A 22,102-nucleotide genomic window follows, 5' to 3' on the forward strand; every position below is an offset into this window, starting at 1 on the left:
ACGACGTAAACGAGGAAGAGAGAAAAACCGGTCTGAAATTTTCTGCTTTGTTGCCAGGAGCTTTCGTTCCCTTCCGGCGAACGATGGGAGCCATCGTAATTTTTGTAACAAGCCGTAAAAAGGCCTTCCCCCTCATTCTCCTTTTCTTTCTTCCTTCGTTTCATTTGTAGCTTTTCCTTTCCTTCCTCGTTTCTCTCCCCTTTTCTCTTCACGGTAGACGTATTGATTATTCAGATTCCGATTCGTTATGAATAAAGATCACGTTTTCAAGTAAACTCCCCCGTTTACGGGATGGCTCTTGTTGCTTGAGTGGTTTAAAAGTTTCGGATTTTTATATCTCCTGTTAGCAACAGGGAAAGTTTGGTCGTTAAAGTTAACGAAAATTCTCTTTCTCTTGGGCGCAACAAACTGTAACGAAGCAGTCGAGCATCAGGATACCTTTGTTCTTTCGCAAGATCGTAAATTCCTTTCTTTTACCTCGCGCAATTCAAATAATAAAAATACATTCGAATTCGCCTTGTTGAAGAAATATTAAACAACGAATATGTACGCGGTTTTGCAAACTTTTTAAACAAATCTTTTTTACTTTGCATTTTTTCGTTTTTGTAAATTAATGGCGAAATTAAAACTTTTTTCGCACGGAGTACTTCGTCAAAAGAACGCGCTATATACGAACGGCTCTTTTTGTCGCGCCCGATGGAAGATCGTCCTCAAGATGAGAGTGAATATCCAAGCAGAAGAAAGATTGAATCGTGCCTCGAAGTATTATTAACGTTGCTCACTGTACCTTTCTTGTGCTCTTTGATACCTTTAAAGCCATCGCTCTGGAGATGTCAAATGAAAGTCGCGACCAACATTTTCACCGTGACAAGCTTTCTGCTTCGTTACTGTTCTAATCTTTCTAATCTTCATCTATCTTTGCATAAGGTTTTTAAGGTCATCTGTTGCGTTTCGAGATCAACAATTTTCTTCTTCGTTCGAGATTCTAAATTCGTAACATTGCAGTTCGTCTTGGAGCACCAGTTAAAAGATATTACAATTTTCGACGTATATTTCCAATTTAAAAGTTTATTTATTATATTGTACCTTATTTCTAAAAATACATATTTGATTCAAAGGAACGTAATTTTTACTAGTTCTGAATTTAACGACCAAAATAATATTTGTTACTTAGCAACACGCAGTCGCATATATACATACATTCGATAGCAGCGATAGATTTCCTTCAAATGGTAGTGTGCAAGTCTCGCGGCCGACAAGAAGCAATTAAAAAGAATCGACGACCAGTCTAATTGTCATCCTCGAACGCAATTAAATCCCTTAATAATCGCCTGTTGACCATCAGTAATTCGTTGTTTTCTTCAAGAAATACACCACCAGACTCCTCCAGCTAGGTCGTTTCTCGGGCGGTTACAGACGAGGAAGCAGCGATCAGCACTTTTTCTCGGAGCATCGTCGATGAGCCCCAACGAATTGCAACAGAGAACAAGCCAAGGTCAATTATTGCCACGGTAAAATTATGCCGACCAATTGGCGTTACGCTGAATGTCTTCTTTCTGCGAGTCTGTAGAATGCAGCGAATCACGGTGGAAGGGGTATTCATCGAGAGTTTGAAGGTTTCGTAGCTAAACGACGAGATTCTCCCGCGAAACGTCTGATTCGGGGGCCCCTGATTCGCGTTTACGTGTTCCGATTCCCACAACAAACCCTAGCCCCGGGTGTTGAAAAGTAGCGGCCACCACGGGATCAACGGGAAGACAGAAAGAGAGGGCGGTATGCCTAAATAAACGGTTTGCCTGCAACGTATGTGAAAAATGAAAGAAACACGATTGTAGTGACTGGTGAACAGAAGAGCGAGCACGCAACCTGAAGATGATTACCTACCTCCTGGACCTATACCCAGGTCCATTCGGCCTCGGGCCAGAAGGGAAGAGAACCACCTCTTCTTTATCTTCTCCTTCGACATCGTCGACGCGTCGTTGTTCCTCTTCCTTTTCGACTACTTTCCTTCTCGTTCGTTCCCTCTCAAGTTGGTTGTTCTGTACTTTTATTAGTTTTGTTACACCACGCCGCGCCGTCTCGGTCCACACACTTACACGTTCCGTTCGATCTTTCGCTTTTTCTAGGCCGCGTGACGCAGCACGCTTTTAAGTGCTTACCATGTACTCTCCCTTGTCGTGCTCTCGCAGAAGTAGGACGATGTTAGGCCGCACGTATTATATTAATCGCGTTAAGCTGTCCAACTTCATCGTATTACAGCTTACGGGAAAGAAAATAAGAGATCTACTAGAGTAATCCTCGTTTTTGCACTGTCTCGGCCAAGTTGCGTGGTAGATTTCACTAACTAGTATTCTAGCCACGCGAAGTATGTTCACGAAACACGGTGTAACGAAACTTGTCATTTAATAACGTTCAACCACTTCCTTTGTTTTTTGCCACTTTTTAACGTGAATACGTATCTGTGGATTTAATTACACCGTACACTTACTGAAATGTTTCTTTTTATTTTAGCGTTTTCACAGTTTTCGAAGGGGATGATTGTGTGTATGGATTAACGGTGGCTTTCTTTGCCACATTATTGAAATAAAATTTCGTTAAAGACAATCAGAGGGTACAAAAGAATTTGGAGAATATCTTCCGTTTGTTTTATTATGTTATAACTTTCTCATGGTCATGTCTCACAATCATTCTGTAACCGACGTACCAACTCCTTTTTTTCACATCATGTATATTTCTTCTACTTTATCTTCAAAGCACTCGTTCCATCCGTGTGCAGGGTTTAGGGTGGGACGATGGCAGCTGCCATTTCCAACAACTTGCAATCAGTGAAGTAACTTTTTGTATAAATAACATTTACATATCTTCGAAGTCCTGCATCGTGTACGCGGAATAGCGCAGTGAGTACATTTAATACTGCTATGCAATAAGCTCAAGGCTAACTAATGCCAACTAGTGGCATTTTAAAAATTTGTTAAAAACTTTTCTACCGGTTGAAATCCTACCTTCGATCCCTTATCCACCATATTTCATCGAAAACCACTACTAACGTGCAACGTCAATTCTCAATCTATCGGACAATCAATTTTTTCCCTTGAAGACGCACAGTAACGAACTGCGTACATTTACCAATGATAGTCATCGTTGTACGCGCGCCACGATGGCCGCGAAGCACAGAGCAAAATCGAAGGGAGCAGCATACACTCGAAAGGAAATTGTCGCGCGCGGAAAAAGGAGGAGAAGAAGAGAATCAGGAGGAAGAGGAGGAGGATGGATCGGCAGGCTGGTAAGTCGCTAGCGCAGAATCGCCAGCGACTAGCCGGTCGTGGTGCTCGTTTTCTTTATCCCTCGTCACATCCCCCGTGGGGTCAGTGGTGTTGCTCGTGCAGCCAACGATGCATTTTCCGCTGAAAGCCTATGGGTGCGAAGCTGTTTCAGGTGAAATGTTACGCACTGCGTACCTTTTGTGCGCACGGAGTGCCTATTTACTCTGTTGCTCAGAGGCTTGTCTCGCCAGTGGCAGCGCGACTTCCTCTAAGAGCACAATTTTCTTGCTGGAGCTTCTTGATTTTCCTGGCTGTATTCAACGCTTGTTCTCATTACGTTTCATCCATTAGCTATCCCGCCTGTAACATTCCTCCCTCTTTCTCGCCTTCTTTCGTTTTCGAAATGGTATGGCCTTCGAAGTTGCATAATAGCAGCCGTTACGACGTAGAGCTCCGAAACATTTTTTCGTATTACCACTCGCGGAGAAAATCTCATTGTTTCAATGGTTCGTTCTTTCATCGGGGATTTTCCGGCATTTCTATTCATCGATAGGTGGATTTCTGGACAATTGCTTGAGCAATTTAGGAGTAGCTTAAGGAACAAAGTTTGCTTCGGTACGAGTTTGTAAGTTAAAGGTATCGTTGTTTGAAATTTACTAAGAAATTGCAATGGTGAGATACTTAGCTTAACGTAACATCGTTTGGTTCACTTTGGGGTAAGCGAACGCGAGGTGATACGGATGTAGCGTAACCGTGATCGAGAGGAAGATAGCAGCGACAAGAAAGTTAATTACCTGGAAGAGAATATGTTGTAATTTCGTGCGGTTTAGTTTAACCGTTATTAACTTCGCTACATCTTTTGTGTCATTTTCGACTGGAAAGCATTTGTCTATCGTTAAACCGCTATAGAGGAAGCACGTGGAGGATGAAACAAAAACGACTGATCCCTCGCATCCGCGTAATAACAACAACGCTGTATTGAGAACTATCGAAGCGTTGCTTCCATCTAAGCAACTTCTCGGATAATACATCGATCCTAAGCATGGCGCGCAGCATAAACAGCAATGGTACATGACGTTTCACGTCAAGTTTAGCGGCACGGTTTATAAAAAGTGACAAATGGACTGACGAAGTGCTGTCCTTGCGGCATCGAAACCTTCCCTCCTACCATGGGTATACATATTAAGTATGGACTACGCATTCTCTCTCTGGGCTACGTCCACCATGTAACTATTTATAGACGACAGACCGACCGACCCTGATAGAAATGCCTTGCAGAGAATGCCGTACGCACCTTTTCTTCTCTCTCTCTTCTTTTCCCTCGATGTGTACATATACCCGAGATAACGAACGCGCTAAATGGAATCGAGCAACGCTAATCAGTCGCCGCTTGTTCCACGATGAATGAATCCTTCATAATTCCGTGTCGGTCGACGAATCGCCGTGCTTCGCGGAATATCGAGTTAATGTAACCATAGATTTGTGCGTGAAAAATGGTAATGGCCAGTCGGGGTACGGCAAGAACCACAGCCAGCTTACACGCGATAGCCTGGCCCGCGTGCATGAACGTGAACCGTGCAACTACCGAAGCGTTGCTTCGTTCCAGTGCATTGCAGCAGCGATAAGTTACGCGAGAGTCCGTCGATCGCAAGGCGACCAACCATCGCAGCTTCGAGGCTTCCTTCACCGTCGCAACGCTTGGAAAAAGTGACAAACAACCCGGGCAGGTATCGTCCTCGCGCATGAACCGTTCTGTGCCCGCGCAAGAAGCGCATTAGTGTATGCGCCACCAGCGTTTACCTCTCCCGTGCGCGTTTAATTAACTAATTTATTTAATTGCTTAACGATTACCTTTCCTGACACGAAAACGTGTAATTTATTTTCATCGCGTAACGAGCCGATCCCCCTTCTTCCCTTTCCCGGTTTATTTCGTTTTGCTGACTACGTTCGCTTGCTCGTGCCGGTCTGTCATTCAGAACGAGGCGGTCTCGAGCGGTGCTAATTGTGATCGATCGTGGGAGTTAATCGAATTCCAGAGCTTTCCTATTTATTGCGTTCGCTTCGTCGAATTTTTGCTCATTTAAAGGTATTTTAAAAAGTATATTTAGAATTTGCAATTCGTTGGAATTTTAGTGTTTCGAGTATGAACAGTTATGTGTATTTCGGTTCTTAGGGCGTTATTTTAATGAAGCGATTTCTAAATTTCTAATTAGCTTAGCATCCACTTAAATATAGAATCACATTAGTATCAACGAGAAAATATCAATTTTCTTGCTGCCAACAGTCATGCGCGCAGATGAGAAAGAATTTTTTTAAAGTACTCGATAACTATATCGAAAAAACAATTCGAATTACCGCTTAACCGACCTCTGATATAAACCGGTGGAGATTGGCGTGAGCAGCAGGGTTAATTCATCGAAGCGACAACATTCACCTGTAGCATCACGTGTAGGTACTCGAATAGGTAGTCTGGTATCGCGAATGAATTGTCCGCGGGCGATCGAGGGAGTGCGTCGAGGCCGCGGCGATGAACAGAGCTCGTAGCTCGAAAATTGGTATTCCCCGGTAGGTATGAGTTAGCGGCATCGGTATGTGGGTATTATACCTTTTGTATTCCGATGTGACACGCCTCCGTCACGTTTGCGGGCGTACAACGACGACGACAGCGTCGGCCACGGCGAAACGGCCAGCAATGGACGTATGGGTGGACAACGATAAGAGTGTCTCCCGTTGCCGCGAACGTCCACGTACACCCACACGACCATCCCGTCGTAGAGTGTAGAGCGTAGAGCGTGTAGAGAGAGCACGTACGTGGACGCGCGTACCAACACGAAGGCACACAGACGGCACGAGAGGGCCCATGCGGATGCCATACGTAAAGGCTCACTGGTAGCAGAGTACCCAGAGCCGTATGTACGTTTGAGAATACATTATGTAAGCAAAAGGTGAAAAAAGACCGGTGGAATAAGCCTCACCAGATTCTATCGAGTCGCGTCCCTCCGTCTACTCTCTTCCAGCACCTTCCTCTTCTTCTTCTGCTGGTCTTCTGCCTGCCGCGTGTTCCTGTACCCCTGAGCCCGAACATCGGGCCAGCAGCATCAGGGCATAGACCTTCGCTCTGTTATACGTACAGGTAGTATACATACGTATCCGCCGATACCGATGCTGTGTTGTATATATACACCGAAACCAAGCCGCTGGCGCTCGTAAGCTGAGGGAAGAAGGGATGCAAGAGAAGGAAAGAGAGAGAGAGAGAGAGAGAGAGAGAGAGAGAGAAAAGAAAAAGGCGAAGACAATGCATCCTGGAAGCAGCCGGGCGAATTTCATCGCGGGTCTGGGATATGGCCAGGGAGTGGGATCCAAGTCGATTCTTCTTGTGGACATTGAAGTTCTTCGATCTTCCGATCCGCCAAACCTTTGGTCAGGAACCAGTTGGTGCTCTGCATCTTTTTGAAGGCTCCTTTTGGGAACGATTGTGCTTATCTCGACCACGAATCTTTTTTAATAACAACGCGAAATTTTATAATACGTACTTCGTAACGCCGATACGAATTACGAGCAAATCGTACTCATAATATCGCAAGTTGGATTCTCCAGGTTCTTCATCGACCGTTCCTTTCGTGAGTCACGTTGCACGCGGAAACATAAATCTCGTTAAAAAATGCAGCCCTTTCATTTCCCTCGTTTGCGATTCCACGAAGGCATCAGTCGATCCACGAAATCCAAAATATTCAGAAGCCACGCGTGTCTGTCGAGAATCACGTAGCTCGTGGACGACAAAAGTGTGCTCGTCTCTGTGCTGATCGTTGGTCAACGGGAACCTCGTTTCCATCATGGTTGTCACTGTTTTCGAAAAGCTTCGATGTTCGCGGTGCCAACCACGTAGATTACCGAGATTTAAAAGGACTTACGAGAGTAACCGGTCGAGATGAGCAGTAAACCTTGGGCCATCGACGTTTCTTTTCTGCACCTTTCCACCTTCTTCGTCTTCTTCCTCTTCTCTTTGCCTCTCGTCGAACTATTGCTTTCCTCTTCGACCGTCCCTCTTCTTCGCGCGGATTACGTCTTTGTTTCGGTATGTTCCTATGATAACATTGTTCCGGTTGCAGCACAACCGTGACGATTTTTTGTATTTCGACCGACTGATAAAATCGCGATATACTTCGTTGGTCCGGGAACACTATATTTCACTTGGATCGCGCGTTCGTATGCGTTGTGGAAGATTCAACGAGTGAGCTAGAAGATAAGGGCACGTTTTAATAAAATTGCCCGTATTCATCGCAAGTGTAGCGTTGCAAAGGAAACTATTCCTGTCTACGATCAGAGCTTAATAAAGGGAAGAAGTTCGTCGCACCCATATTAGGACTCCCTTTAAATTAGAGCTTTTTTTCGAACGTTCAAATCTTTTTTTTAAATCGTTTAAATATTTGTTTTCAATTTCACGCGTTTTTCTATTTTCTGCCTTTGTCCCACTAGGAGCATTTGTTTTATTAAATCAGAAGTTCTATAGAATACAATCTATAGTTCGCGAACTGTTAACTTTTTAATCGTTTAGCCTAGAACCGTGCGTTATTAGCTTTACTCTTTAAAATCTTTCCATGGAAAACTGTTCTGCTCCTAAAAAATAAATTTTGCATGAAACCGAGTGAATCATTTAAATGGTGCGATCCACAGGAGCATTCGTGTGATATAACAAATTCTATCTTCGCGTACCGGACACACGATACACGTCCCCGTTTGTTCCGATAAAAGTGCAACATTTATGAACTTGTCGTGGCGATCTTCGTATAGCCTTGTGCTCGTTCATTAATAAATTCGTTCGACGCGCACCAAGTAAACTATGGAGGAGCAGTAATCACATTTTTCGCTGGAAATATGTTTTTGCTCTTGCAACAAATTACGCAGCGGCGCGCACTGTGCATTCGTTCGTTGCACCGATTCCAATGTCATTATACCTGTCCCTGGTAGAAGAAGAACTGGCCTGATCCGTGGAAGGTGCAAACCACCTCGTCGTGGTAAAAGTGCAGGTGCAGCAGAGGTAGAATAGATGCCAGAGCCGTGGATGGGTTCACGGCACCTACAATAAATTTCATGACGCCGCGATCCAGATACAAGTACAGCCAGAGTTGAAAAGAACGAAAGAAGAAAAAACGAGAGCGAGACAGAGCTGCCTCGTTCGATATTTCTCTCGCTTTTTCTCTTTCATTTTCCTTCCTTTTTTTCCTTCGTTCATGCCCCGATGCTTTGTCGTTGACCCCGGCTATCGAAAACCATTACCTAATTTTATTTGACGAATTTCTTTGTTGGATATTGGCTGGCCCTTGGTCTTTTGTCCGGATGCCCTCTGTATTGATGAACGTTTATGAAACGTGTGCAGTAGTTTGTGATTATTGCTTCATTCATTATTCGGATAAAAATGTGTCATAAGGTAAAATTTTTTTCGGTTAAATATTCTTGGTGATTTTATCAACTGATGAATAAAAGATTCCATATTAGACGAAGGGAGATTTTGAAAAATGCTGATAAGAAAAGGTAAAATATGATTTTCTAATATTTTATGGCAGAAAAATTTTAAGAATAATTTAAGAAAAAGTCGCTCCGACTTCAATTTTACATTTCAATTCTATTATTTTATATTTAAGGAAATTTGCTTCATTGATATTAACTATAACGGATAATAAAGATGGAGATACTGATTATTTCTACGTATTCACATCTTTCATACGAATATTATTATTCGATCGTTAGGGAAATCAACAATACGTTTACTTATCGTCATAAAATTCTGTGACGTGTGTGCGAAATGTTCATGGTGTAACGAGTATTTGAAGAGAAAATGATACGAAGGAAATGGCAGAAACGATGGTACTCAAATGACTTTATCGTTTAGTAGTACATATTTCGATCGGAAATTTCCTAAAGTTTAATTATATTTGCAAACAAAATATTACGACATCAAATGTTTCGACGTGACATTATAACTTTGCTTTTTATTAATTTTTCTTTCAACACCCACGAAAGGAAATCAACAAAATTTACGCGGATCACTCGAAAGACACCGCTAATTTGCGTTCGAATCCCGGGTTTCCTCGTTTCCGAAGAACACTTTCCCTCGACAAATGACGAAGCGTGGCAGCCGTAACGCCGCAAACTAACAATTGTCTCGAATACGTGCACGGCGTGGCGATGATCAATACATATCGCGCGCAACTTGTCAAAGTCGAGCCACCGCAAGATCGTTAGAGACATCAGCCTCGGCTTCAATTATCATCCTCGAATTCCAGTGATGTGCGCGCGCAAGAAACGGCGCTCTCTGTATGTAATGAACGATCGAGGGAGACAGCTGAACGCAACGAACGTCTCGCGGAAGAGAAACGGAGAACACGCCGGAGAGTCAAGTACGTAAGTAGATCGACGAAGACTGTACGGTAGAACGAAAGGACGTGGGGTAAAGAATAAGAGGTGGTAACGCGGCTACGCTAATTACGAGCAAACTCAGGGATATTTTTCCTTCTTCGTATATTCACGTGCACGGGGATGTACACAGCCCATATCTTCAAGGAACAAACGATCGAGTACGAAAACACACGTCGTGAATCTCCGTTAGTTTCCCCCGAAGGGGAACAAACGAGCGTCATGGCTCAGCCACGGAGCCAACTGGGAACCGGAAACCGGTGATTTCAATCTCAGTTCACCGACTGGATGTCCCGCGGTTAAATCGACGCTGAGTCGATGCAGTAAACTATTCTCCATTCTTCACCTTTCCATTCTTTTATCGGGCGTCTCTGCTCGAATTTTTCGCTTTTTCTTTCTTTCTACCCTCTTTTTTCCAATCGAGGTGACTTAACCACGCAAAGAGGAACTTGGAGAAATTGTAAGGTCTGTATCGTGGAAATAAATTATTGACCGCATTCCTTTTGATGGTGGTTTTAGGAAGATACTTTTAATTTTTATATTAGATTTTTAGAAATACTAAGGAAGAATATTAGATTCTTGGAAATTGGTTTGATTCCTGAAGTTCCTTGTTAGTTTTCTCTTGAGTTATATTGTTTGAAGATAGGAATGGTAAGGCACTGTTTCTTGATCGGGTCGAAAATGTTTAAGTAGATTAATATCTCTAAAAGAATATTTGACTCTTGGAAGCCCGGTATGCTAATTGCTATAGCATTCGAAGTGAAAGTTTAATGGAGAACTATGCGAGATACGAACATATGTATTTAAGTTAAGCGTCAGCGAACTAACATTTAGTAACCTTGTGCGAGAAGTTACGACTACCTATTATTTCGTTACACATATAGAAATTACTTTTTATATAGAAGAATATACGTACGTTAAAATGTAATTTAACAAAAACGGAGCGAGTATCTATCTAAAAAAAAAAACAGCGATTGCTCGGATCTCTCGAATCTACATACAGGAAACCAGTCTTTATCCTATTTATTTATTTTGTATAACATAAATATTTCTGTTTTTATTAAACCAAACGATGTATTACGAAAATATAGAAACACGCATGTTGGAAATGTAAGGAAAACACAAAGCATTGACAAGAAACTAAGATCGATCGATAACGAAAGCGTTTCGATCTAGCATACCTGTTATTTATCACAGTAAAACAAGTGACGTGCTATCACGACATCAAGAGGATCGAGCTGGTTTTGTATTAAACTCGTTTTTGTTTTAAACTCGATTTGAAATTCTATTTCACTCTGTCCTGTGTAATAATTGCGAAGTACCACATGTCCGATCGTGATATGGCTGCTCGCGCTACGGATAGAACTTAATTATTCCGCGTACAGCTAGAAAATCTACCGAGCGTAATGACAGATTGCGCGAGATTCTCAGGCTGGAAACAGACGGAAATCGATTTTGCGGCTGGGACGGAACCGTTACGAAACGTGTCGTACAACCTCCCCTTGAATCAGCGTCGATAGATAGTTGGTTCTCGTGCACAAAGGCATATAAACGCGTTCTAATGCAGTTCGAACGACGTGCTCAATGACGCGTGCGCATCACGATTTAAATCACCACGCTCGATCGAGCTCAGATCGAAAGTCGTCGTAGTGATACTAATGTAGGTCGATTCAGGAAGTAATTCCGCTCGTGTCGCTAACGTCGGCATTGTTATTGACTGGATAAATCAAACATTGCTCTTTTTTTCTATTTTTCAGAGCTCGAACCTTGGTCAGGAACTGCTGGATAGGGTGTTCAGGCACCTGAATCTATTAGAGACTGCTTACTTCGGTCTACGTTACCTGGATCACAGCAATCAGACGGTAAGGATGTTGTTTCTATTGACCTTCCGTATCGAGTTGATCGAAATTACAACGAATAGCGTGTAGTAGGTGCAGGAAGCATTTGTAAACATTTTCATCTTGATGTTTATGTACTAGTTGGGTGACTCCGGATATGTTAAATTTGTTACTAGCAAAATATGTTTACCCCGATATTTATGTAGCGATTATATGGGTGCGATATTAAGATATTAAATCTTTCATTGACATTTTTTTAATCTAACGTTTATTAAGTACTTTCCGTGCCTACTATACCTTTTAAAACACTTTAAAATTATTATGCAATTGTATCTCACCATATAATAACTTCATTGAAAAATATACTACGCCATTGTTTTTAAATTTCATTTTTGTTTTCATGAAAATATATCAAGAAGTTTCTTTTTATTTGCACGAGTATTGAATTAGATGTCATATGATCGTTTCGAAAGCTCTTTAGACCTTAATTTTCAGATCAAGGTAGCGCGCGTGAGAAATTCTGTTCGCTTTCTGGAAAAGCTTTGTCAATTACGGTATGAGACAGACGCGTTCCCTTCTATAATTATAATCAAAGGCAAATTGACTCGGTCTAACGCGAAGCAGTGTCTTTGCTACGTCTTTGGCGTGACTCTGAACAAACAGCAGTATGATCAATGCAATAACTGAATATCGAACGGTTAATTAGATTTCGATGATGAAAAATTCATAGGAAGGATGGCCCGAAGGGAGTCGATTGCATCGGCCCCGGGCCATAAGAGGATAGGATTATTATCCACGGGAAATGTCGAGCTGCCTGCAATTTCCGGTCTGCTTGATCAACAGTTTCAGCGTGACGCGCCTCGATCGGAAGGGGATTAATTATTTAGAAGTAATTCTCTACTGTGTTATTCGCGCACCTTTATAGCAATGGCTCGACCCGAGTAAGAAGATCGGAAAGCAACTGAAAGTCCAAAAAGGAGATCCGAGCTCGGATGTCTACACTCTCTACTTCGGTGTGAAATTCTACGCGGCGGACCCCTGCAAGCTCATTGAAGAGATCACAAGGTGAGCAGATTGAATTTATCTCGTCACGCGAATGGTCCACTAACTACCCTCGATGCTGTAAACCACCCTCTCGCAAATAATTTTATCGATCCAAGCTTTGGCATAATTGTATTTGAATTCTATGCTTAAGGGAAATACATTTGATAGAATTATTTCAGCGAAATATGCGATGGATCATATTTTTGTTTCTCTATTTTTTTAATTAATGCAATGGAGCGAGAATATTTATTGGTAGATCTCACGGCAGAAAGAGTCAAATTGGAGAGGGTAATGGATCAAAAGTGTCACAAGATGGGTCTGAATAAAACGAAATATATCAGGGTATTGGTGAACCATTACAACCTAAAATCAATAATCGAGAAATATTTTCGATCGATGTTTTTATATCGATGATTATAAAATCATTTCATTCATTATCTTCTCGAGATCCGTCTCAAGAATTTTTAATTTATCAACAACGGTACTACGAACGAGGTTGTTAGATATAGACATAGATGCATTTCATCGAACTTGTATTAATAAACATACGAAAACTATTAACACTCTTTACAGTAAATTATTAAAAATGTTATAATAATGGTAGAAATGGTACGTGGTCATGGAGAAACTTCCTTTACCGTGTCATTAAATTATCGTGCCTCGTATCTTATATTATTAATATTTATTTTGTAGGGACTGCTCACAATTTGAAATATGTATGCTGTCAGTATGCTTGTTAGCTGTACTAATAGAAATTAAATTATACATATTCATCCTGTATCATTATCATCATCATCACCAAGAACCACGCAAACTTCTCATAATATCCAGGACATGAAACAACGATTAATCTTAAATTCACACGTTTTCCGTTTTAAAATACAATAGCGTGAACTTCTCAATCTTCCACTCCGTTATTTCTTCTCGGCTTGAATTGCTAAACGATTAATCGCAAAGAAAACAACACAAGCGAGAGACACGTCGATTGGTATCACGTTTATTACGAGAACCTAACAGTACTCGCCGTTCTCCTTGGCTATTATAGTCGGAGAGATAGAATTCGATTTTGTAGTTAACGCTGACGAAAATTTACATCGTTTTACATTGTTCGGTCGTGATTCTTGAATTAATGGACGAAGCAAGTTTTGTAATCTCTCAATCAGTTCCAACACTGGTAACGCAAAGTACCATCCGTTTTATGTTCGCGTGTGTTTGTATACACGGACGAGCTCTCGGTTCTGTCGCATGTCGCATCATGAATACGAAACAGACACGTTTGCACGAGTATAGGTCTCGTGTCACAGGCACTGGATGCCTGTCTCGTTATCCTAATGAGTTGGGCTTAAAATTCTTCAAAGCACGCCTGAAAATCTTTTTACCTCAGCGTCATTCCAGCGAAGGAGTTAAAAGAATTTAAAACACTCCTTCTCCGACATTGCACTCGTTCCAGTAACGCAAGCGCGCTTCTTTTGATAAACAAATCGCTCCACTCGATGTAACTTACTATCTTTTCCTCTTTCCTTTTTTATTCTTCCTTCGAATTACAAAGAACGAATTGTCTGGATGTTAATCTTATGTTTTATGTATCGTTTAGTGCAGTATAAGATTTGTCAGTCGACAGAATCACAGACGATAGTTATTAAAAATTAATCGAATGCACGACATGGAAGTAAGGAATTAAAGGCAATAGAGAAATATAATGACCTTTTGTAAATAAATTAATAATAAGTAGATCTGGAACTAGACTTTTGAGATTGAGTAATCTCTTATATGAGTCCTTCGTAAATTTCAATGTTATTATTGATCCATTGTATGAGATATTAACTAAAATCAATACTTCTACAGTATTGAACGCTTTTAATGAGAACACGTAGTAATTAAAATTTATTAGACGATAATTGCGAGTGAATCTATTGTACTTAGCCTACAATGCATTCAGTTATGAATCTTCAGAGAGATCTGTACCGAAGATCTAACGATCTTAATAAAATTACGGTAGGGTGACGAAGTACATATATCTTTGAATATCTAACTCTAGAATCAGTTGTTCAATTACCTTTGATCGATAACTTCTGTAGATTCTAGTAATTTCAAATTGCATTGAAACTTACGTCTATATTGCGAAGAAATTCAATGCAACCATCGGATTCGCGAAATATCTCGAAAATTCGTACGAACGGTATTAGCTTCCTGAGAGGAATCACCGTCATTTCTTGCAGCTTTTTATCAGCCTTATACGCAATATATATCCGTGAGTGGATCGATTTAGCCGATCGAGCGTCGACAAGAGTATAAGCGAATGCCGATGTCGACGGCAGGGTGTAACGGACCTTTTTAATGGAAATCTAGAGAAAAATTGAGGGTTCTGTCACCGATAAACCGACTCAATTGATTCGTTGCTCGCTGGAGGGAGTTTCACAACCCCTGTGTACGATTCTAGCTTTTACCTTTTCCTCCGCTTTGCGAACGCTGCTTCCCTTTAAGTTCCACTTGCCAAGATAAAACAATCATTTTTTTGAGACTGTCGACTTCGCTGCGGTTGGTATCGATCATTCACGGTGTTTCTTCCTCTTGTGGTCGACCACGTGCGAAGTCGAGGGAGAGAACTACCGCCTTGGTCGATCTCGAATATTCCGGATGCGCTTCCGCGTAATGGAAGCACGGTAAGGGATTGCTTCATTTTTTTCGATTTCTTACAAAGTGATGCACGAAGCAAATTATTAATTAGCGATTAGACGGTTAACGTAAAACTTTGTAGTACAAAGAATTTCCTACAATGTATCATATAAATTTAACAACGAATTTTTTTAAACGATTGCAGTCGTTGCTTTCAGTAGTTGACTATATTAATGTTGATTTGTTTAGCAAGTAAATTTTTTGTATTATTATCGTAGCATTTATTTTTGCACAATATACATACATTACGCGTGTCTATGTATATACTTTGTGAAACGTTATACACTATGAAACTCGTCGACTCGTTTGATTGCTTTCACGAGGGCTTCCACGGGGGTAATTTTGTTATTACGTATCTAAATGCGAAGTATCGCTCTTTCATGGAAATCTGAAAATTGTGCGTCCCAGTGTACGATAGTTATAGAAACTTTTTCGTCCTGTCGTACGGAAGAATTTTGAAAACCAGCAACATTAACATTGCATTCTAGATGATCGTGATTACAGAGGAAACCTGTTTTCTTTATTAGCTCCTCTTGAAGCTAGAATAGCGCAGGTTTTCGTTAAAATAACGTATTTTTCTTAACTTCTGGTCGTTTTTAGTTTATGAATATAGACTGCAAATATAATTACAAATTAATCGCAAGGTGCCAAACTTTAGTAATTTAGATAGACAGGTTCTCGCTGTTTCTTGTAGGATCTGATCTCTTTTCTTGCTATATTAGCTTATATTCTGTCTTTCTATCAGATTTTTAAAATTTGTCAAGCTTTATGAGTTTTTAGTTATTTTTTCCCATTATGACGTCTTAATTTTTCTTGATAATCTGTATTAGTTATAAGTTATAAGCGATGTACAATCGAACCGATATACATACAATTAACCTTTGTATACTTCTGCTTAATTAAAAATCCCTAGTATTTTGTAAAAATTCTACCTATTCTTTATGAAGCCCAACGATAACGAATCGAAGGCGTAAGCACTTTGCTTGAAATTAACTTATCAATTACTAACATTTATCTTGTCATATAATGCTTTATCAAATTACCAAACATCCTGCTCTTAATCAATCTTTTACCGCACTATCCATTCTTTCACCGCACCTTGATCCATCCTTTCTTCTGCCAAGATATCAACTTGTTCCGACGAAATCTAATAACATCGCCAGGTATTATCGTTCCTTTCGTAATTCGTTAAGAGCTACCAACAAATTAACAAAGAAAAAGGATTTGTCACAGTAGAAGACCATGTATTACAGTGACAGGGCGGAAAAATTCGGCGGTTTCACGGCATCAAGCTTGTCGTCCATCGTTCAAGATTTTCCCGGTAAAATGAAAACTCGAGGAAAGATGCCCATTCGCTTGATTCGGTATAGCCACACGATCCGGTGCACCGGGGAAAGGGAAAAAAAGGCGTCTTCGGAAACAGACGAACACAATCTATATGCAAATGCGTTCATCTTTTATCCCGAGTATGAGCAATCGATGGACGCTTGTCGAGGCCCCGTCGTGGTTGCATCTTCGACTCCATTGCACAATGAACGAACCGCGGGATATCAATATCTACGCGCTACCAACCGCTTATAAATAATTCCGGTAAGATGCGCGTTTGCTCCCGCCATCACTGCATATTTGTTTTCGCAGAAATCGAAGGCTATTCGAGAATTATAACAAGAACGATGCAGATTGGTTACAACTATATCTCGTGTATCTGTTTTTCGATATTTCCAAATAAACGTTACAGTACCGAGACCATAACTTTGGAACGGGAATTCTGCGCGATCGCTTCTTTTTATTCGCTTATTGTGAGAGACTGAGGTTTTAGCTCTACGGATACGTGAAAGGATCGAACGCTCGTGAAAGAATGTTTAAGCAAATCTCGAAACAAATGCAGAAGACTGTAAAATAAAGAAAGACAGACTGTATGGATATTAGGGTATACGTATTAGGTGGAAAGTGCATGCTAAACGCATCGTACGTTTGGCATTATGTAAATTCATTGCACTTCGAAGATTTCTCGCAAACTAATTTTCATCCAAATCAGATATCTCGCGTTTTAATGAATGTACATCTCACTTAAAGCGTCGCACAAATGACGTTGCGACGCAAGATAACTCGGCCACAGATGCAAAATGGTTAGATGTCCTTGATTTTTGGCGCGTTCACCGAGATGGAGCAAGTTTTTCAAAGGAAAGGTACGATCGTACACGTTCGCGATATGCGTTTTACGGTCCTACTGCTGTTAGTTTTGTTGTTCTCGCGAGCAGATGACGAACGTTAAGGACTATTTAGTTTCACAATATCGTGGTATTCGAAGGTGTTAAAACGCGAACTGTGAAAATTTATGTGACTGTTAGCATCGTCGTTCCGCTTGTACGACGAGGCAGAATCGTGGACGTTCCAATTCTATGTCGTAGTTGTCTCGATCTTCTTATAGCTACACGATGGAATACGAATAACGAGGGAAATACGACGACTGTTGTCGGATAAACGATTTGTGTATAATGGCAGAGTGTTTAGGGAGTGGTTGATGGGAGAGAATTATTCGATCTGCCGACTGTAGTAATGCATTTCGAATAAAAGTGTCACGCGTCTAAGTCCCTTTTATTTCCTTGTTTATAACGTGTAGTGTGCATTTTTAGAATATTAATTCTAAAATGTTATTGATATTTTCTTTCATCACATGTAGGCGCTTTTTATTGTTGAGTGGAAAGCATTAAAAGAGATTTTATAATTTTATTCAAATTGCATGTTGATCGTTCTAAAATTCTAGAAATTCCCAACGAGTAAAGTATGTAATAGGCGGTCAGGTATCAGTCGATGCGTTAGTTCGAGTTTTGCTAAAACTATGCGAAGTTCGCGAAACGTCTGATAGCCGTTTCGCTGTATCAGTACCGCAGACGAGAGTATTGACCCCTCCGGTGATCGAAACGGAAACACCTCTCTCGTTTCTGTCTAACAACTAACTTCGGGTTCTTGACTATAGATTAGCATATTTAGCCCTAAGGCAGCGTATTTCTCGCTGGTCCATAGCAATTAACCGTTGACCGATAGATAATAATTACCTACCGAAAATGAAAATTATAAAGAACATTGTTGAATCCGTACGGTAGGCGTTTCTTTTTCTTTTGTTCTCCGCATCTACCTTTTCTAAACTTTTGTTTCCTGTCGTATACCTAGGAAAATAAAATAAATCATTATGCTGATTTAGAGTAGGGTAATTCTATACACAAAATAGCTTCTCACATAAGATGAGTATAAACAATATGTATAAACATATTTCCGATCTGACCACGATTATGTTTAACGCGAAAATGCAACATTATTTGAATTTTCTCAATAAATCTTAAACGAACTACAAAATCACTTCTAATTTATATTCGCAGTTCTATACCAATGAATATTTCGTTAATTTGTTCCTGTACCAATAAATATTTTGTTAATTTGTTCCTATATCAATGAATATTTCGTTGATTTGTTCAAGAATACCATTACGCGTATAATCGATGATATCTCCGCGTTGTTTTACGATCGTTTAATCTCACAAAATCTCGTTAGGTGGCTTTTCTTCATCTCGGTAGCGCAGAAACGTTAGAAGGCAACTCGCACCGCTGCCTATCGTTACTAATGTCCGCCCACGATCCTCCAGGAGATCGTAACTTCCTTTTTCTTCGAGTTCCAGAGGCCCTCGACGATGTTTCATTGACGTAGCAATTCCGTGTCTGGCTTCCACCTCGCTCGCTCACGCTCACAGAGGACCGTTTTATATGTCGGTGCACCATCCGTACATCGATTTACACGGCTGTATTTCGATATTCGCCGGCGCAATTTCTTGTAATTGCAAGAGCAATATGGAAATCGATAGCGCGCAACTTCGTAAACTATTTTTCTCGATTTTCATCTTGGAATGTGCATGTAACTGAATTTACGAGAGTTTTATCGTTGAATAAAAGTACTAAACGAGATAAGATGCATAGAGGATTCTTGTAAAGATTCTTTTTTGGAATGGGGCGATATTTTTATTGAATATTCATATTTGATGCATCTAGGGACAAAATGGACGAGAAAAGGAAGAAGTTTTCACGAATGAAAAATTCTGTACACGTAGTATTGCCAATCACACAGGTAATATTACGAATGCATCGTAGAAGATTCTTTCTACCAAGCGAAATACTACCTTTCTATGTTATCATACCTGTGACTAATCCCCGATGAGACGGACGAAACTTTCCCCGTTTTCCCAAAGCTTTCCTCCTCGAGAAAAATTCACAGCTCTGTAGCATGTTCTGATTCACAAATCCTCGGGTCGTCGGTCGGTGCGAAAGCTCCTTAACACGCGGCAAAAATTCCCGGCTGCGTACCCCGACATGATATAACAGGATATAAAATACAGATACAGATTGTGCGACTGGACTGCGTGACATAAAATCGTAGCTCAAGAAGTAGCGCATCCGTTCGTGCGGTGAGGATAAGACATTGTCGTTTCGACGATCCTCCGCTTTTATCTGTTCATGTATGGTTGCGTGCAAATATAAAAAGACGCGTTGAATATGGGATACGCGACACCCAGACGCTCCTCAGCAAGGTGCTCACCTCCGATACGTTGTTCGGTGTAGTCGTGGACTTTCGAAACGATTAAATAGGATAAACGACAAGCTATTTACTTTGGTGAGTCATAAGTTACTGTCCAGTTTATATCGTTTTATTTTAAGTTATATATTAGATCGTCCAGTAAATCCGCGCCCTTTATTGTTCCGCTATTTATTAAAAACTTCCGTTTTCAGTACCATTTCCATTTTCTTTAAATAGATTCTTTAATTTCGAAATATTCAAGATTTTAGATACGTCCTGAACCAATAAACCTCCCATTTCATGAGGAACGTCACGAATTCTGTTTTTGTCGGCCCAGACTTATTGAATTCTGATATATTTGACGAGAAACCACGCGATTAAGAGAAAACTGAATTAACAGAGTGGAATACTTATTGCAAGGAATAGAATTTACAGTAGAGATAACGTCAGAGTGAACTGAAACTTTTGTGAAAAGAACGCTGTAACAAATTGCTGGCAGTCAGTTCTTCCTGAGCACTTTTCAAGGCACGTATTCGGTGAACTCGTGCTTTCATTTGGAGTCACGAGCGATCATCGATTTTCTGAGAGCGCGAAAACGCGCCGTTTGCCGTGAAATTTAGCGCATGCACCGATAATGCCGACAATTTTCGTTCGACGTCACGCCTGCATGCGATCCGTGGTCGATCGCGAACCTCAAAATTCCAGGGAATTCCAGAATTGCCGGTAACGTTTGAGAATTCCGAGTGCGTCGAAATTATTCGTTCCTGCGCTCGTTCGTGCGTGCGCGCGACCCGCTCCGTGTCGTTATCGCTCACTTTGGCGAGCGTTTCTTGCACGCGCGAACGAATCAGAGGAACGAGCGAACTAAAGTTCCACAAGTAAGAAACGAGGAATCCGTGAAGAAAGACGAGTCGATTAGGTGTTCTCAAAAAGAGATTCGCTCAAAGGGCAGAAAATGTATAAAATTTGATTTACTTTCTGCAACCTTTTATTATTTCTTTACAATTTTTTGCAAAGACTTTCTATTTTATCCGCTAATCGATTAACTCGTTTGCATACGTAGGCATTAACGCTACTTTCTTACTCCTTTTGGCGATTCTAACTGTAATATATTTCTGCTGTTTTATTACATTGATTATCTTACTTCTGTAAAATATCCTGCACTTCTAACAAAAGAAATGCAACGAATAATTCGCTTCAAAGTTGATACGATTAAAGCATATTTGTGTGTTTATTGCACTGACATTTTTGGAGATCGAAGTTCGAGCAACGAGTAAAAGAACGTGGAAAGGAGCAAAATAAAATGGTTCAATATAGATGAAAGTAGAAGGCGATATAAATGATAAAAATAAAGACATGCAAAGATGACAATAAAGGACAATTTGTAACATGTAAAATAGATTAAGAAGAAAATAGACAATTGGCGAAAAGTTCGTTAGCTGTTGTCGAAATGCTTTGAAACCGAATCTCATGTGACGTCGCGTGCGCGCGTCATTTACACTGCATAGTTTACGCGGAAACGTAAAAAGTTAACGTAACCAGGAACGCCTGAAACGCGATGTAAATGGAGGCGGTGCACGAAGAAGTCGGGACTTGAATCGCCTGGCAATTCCTCGAGAATTCAAGTGGTATGGGTGAGACGAAGGAGAGCGCGAGAACCTGAGAAACGAGAGGGAAACGCGGCGAAGACGTCTTTATCCGACTTTGAAAAATGAGAAAGCGGCCCGGAAAGCGAATTGACAATTCCTTAATAACGCGAGCAGATTTATAGTCGGCAGGCACTGACGTGGCGTGTTAATAAGCGGTATTCCCCACGATCGGGTAACGGTGGCGAAAAGAAAGCAAGAGATGGAGGCAGGAGGTTGCCGAGAAAAGGAGAAAGAGAGAAACGAGAATGAAAGGGAGCAGAGGTTGCATCGGCAGCAAGAAGAAGAGGAAGGAAAACGTGGACCTAGCAGGAAAAAAGAACAAGTATGCGAGAGAAAAAAAAAACAGGAGACAGAAGGGGAGGACGAGGTTAAACGAGGGAGGGACGCGAGGAAGACGAGACAAGAAAGCAGACTGATTGAGGCGATGACTGGAAAAGGAAGAGACGAAGAATCCCTCTAGCGAAAAAGAGGAACTTAATAAATGGGATCTTAATGATTTCAGGATAATATATTAAATTTCTTCTGCAGTCTGTTGAGAGAGAGTACAAACGAGACGAGAGTTATATACGCGTGTATATTTGTGTTTGAGACGAACGTTACGCGCGACGAGAATTCGCGGATGGAGAGGCGGGAAAAACGGAAGAGCGATGGT

The 22,102-nt window shown here is 40.9% G+C and overlaps 1 protein-coding gene and 1 long non-coding RNA gene across 7 annotated transcripts in view; one reads left to right on the forward strand and one right to left on the reverse strand.

The window, feature by feature from the left end:
• LOC126918352 (band 4.1-like protein 4A) overlaps positions 1-22,102 on the forward strand; it is a 62,204-nt gene that overhangs the window by 22,726 nt on the left and 17,376 nt on the right. For all 6 annotated transcript variants that reach the window (XM_050726169.1, XM_050726171.1, XM_050726170.1 and 3 more), the window contains 2 exons: positions 11,435-11,539; positions 12,441-12,580. In XM_050726169.1, the coding sequence (XP_050582126.1) occupies positions 11,435-11,539; positions 12,441-12,580 (245 nt within the window). The remainder of the gene's footprint in view (positions 1-11,434; positions 11,540-12,440; positions 12,581-22,102) is intronic.
• On the reverse strand, positions 6,253-7,422 carry LOC126918433 (uncharacterized). Its single transcript, XR_007711334.1, has 3 exons — positions 7,175-7,422; positions 6,797-7,106; positions 6,253-6,723 (listed from the first exon to the last, which is right to left on the reverse strand). It is a non-coding gene; the product is annotated as an uncharacterized LOC126918433 (long non-coding RNA).

The sequence above is a fragment of the Bombus affinis genome, chromosome 7 (assembly GCF_024516045.1).
Source record: "Bombus affinis isolate iyBomAffi1 chromosome 7, iyBomAffi1.2, whole genome shotgun sequence".
NCBI classification, from domain to species: Eukaryota; Metazoa; Arthropoda; class Insecta; order Hymenoptera; family Apidae; genus Bombus; species Bombus affinis.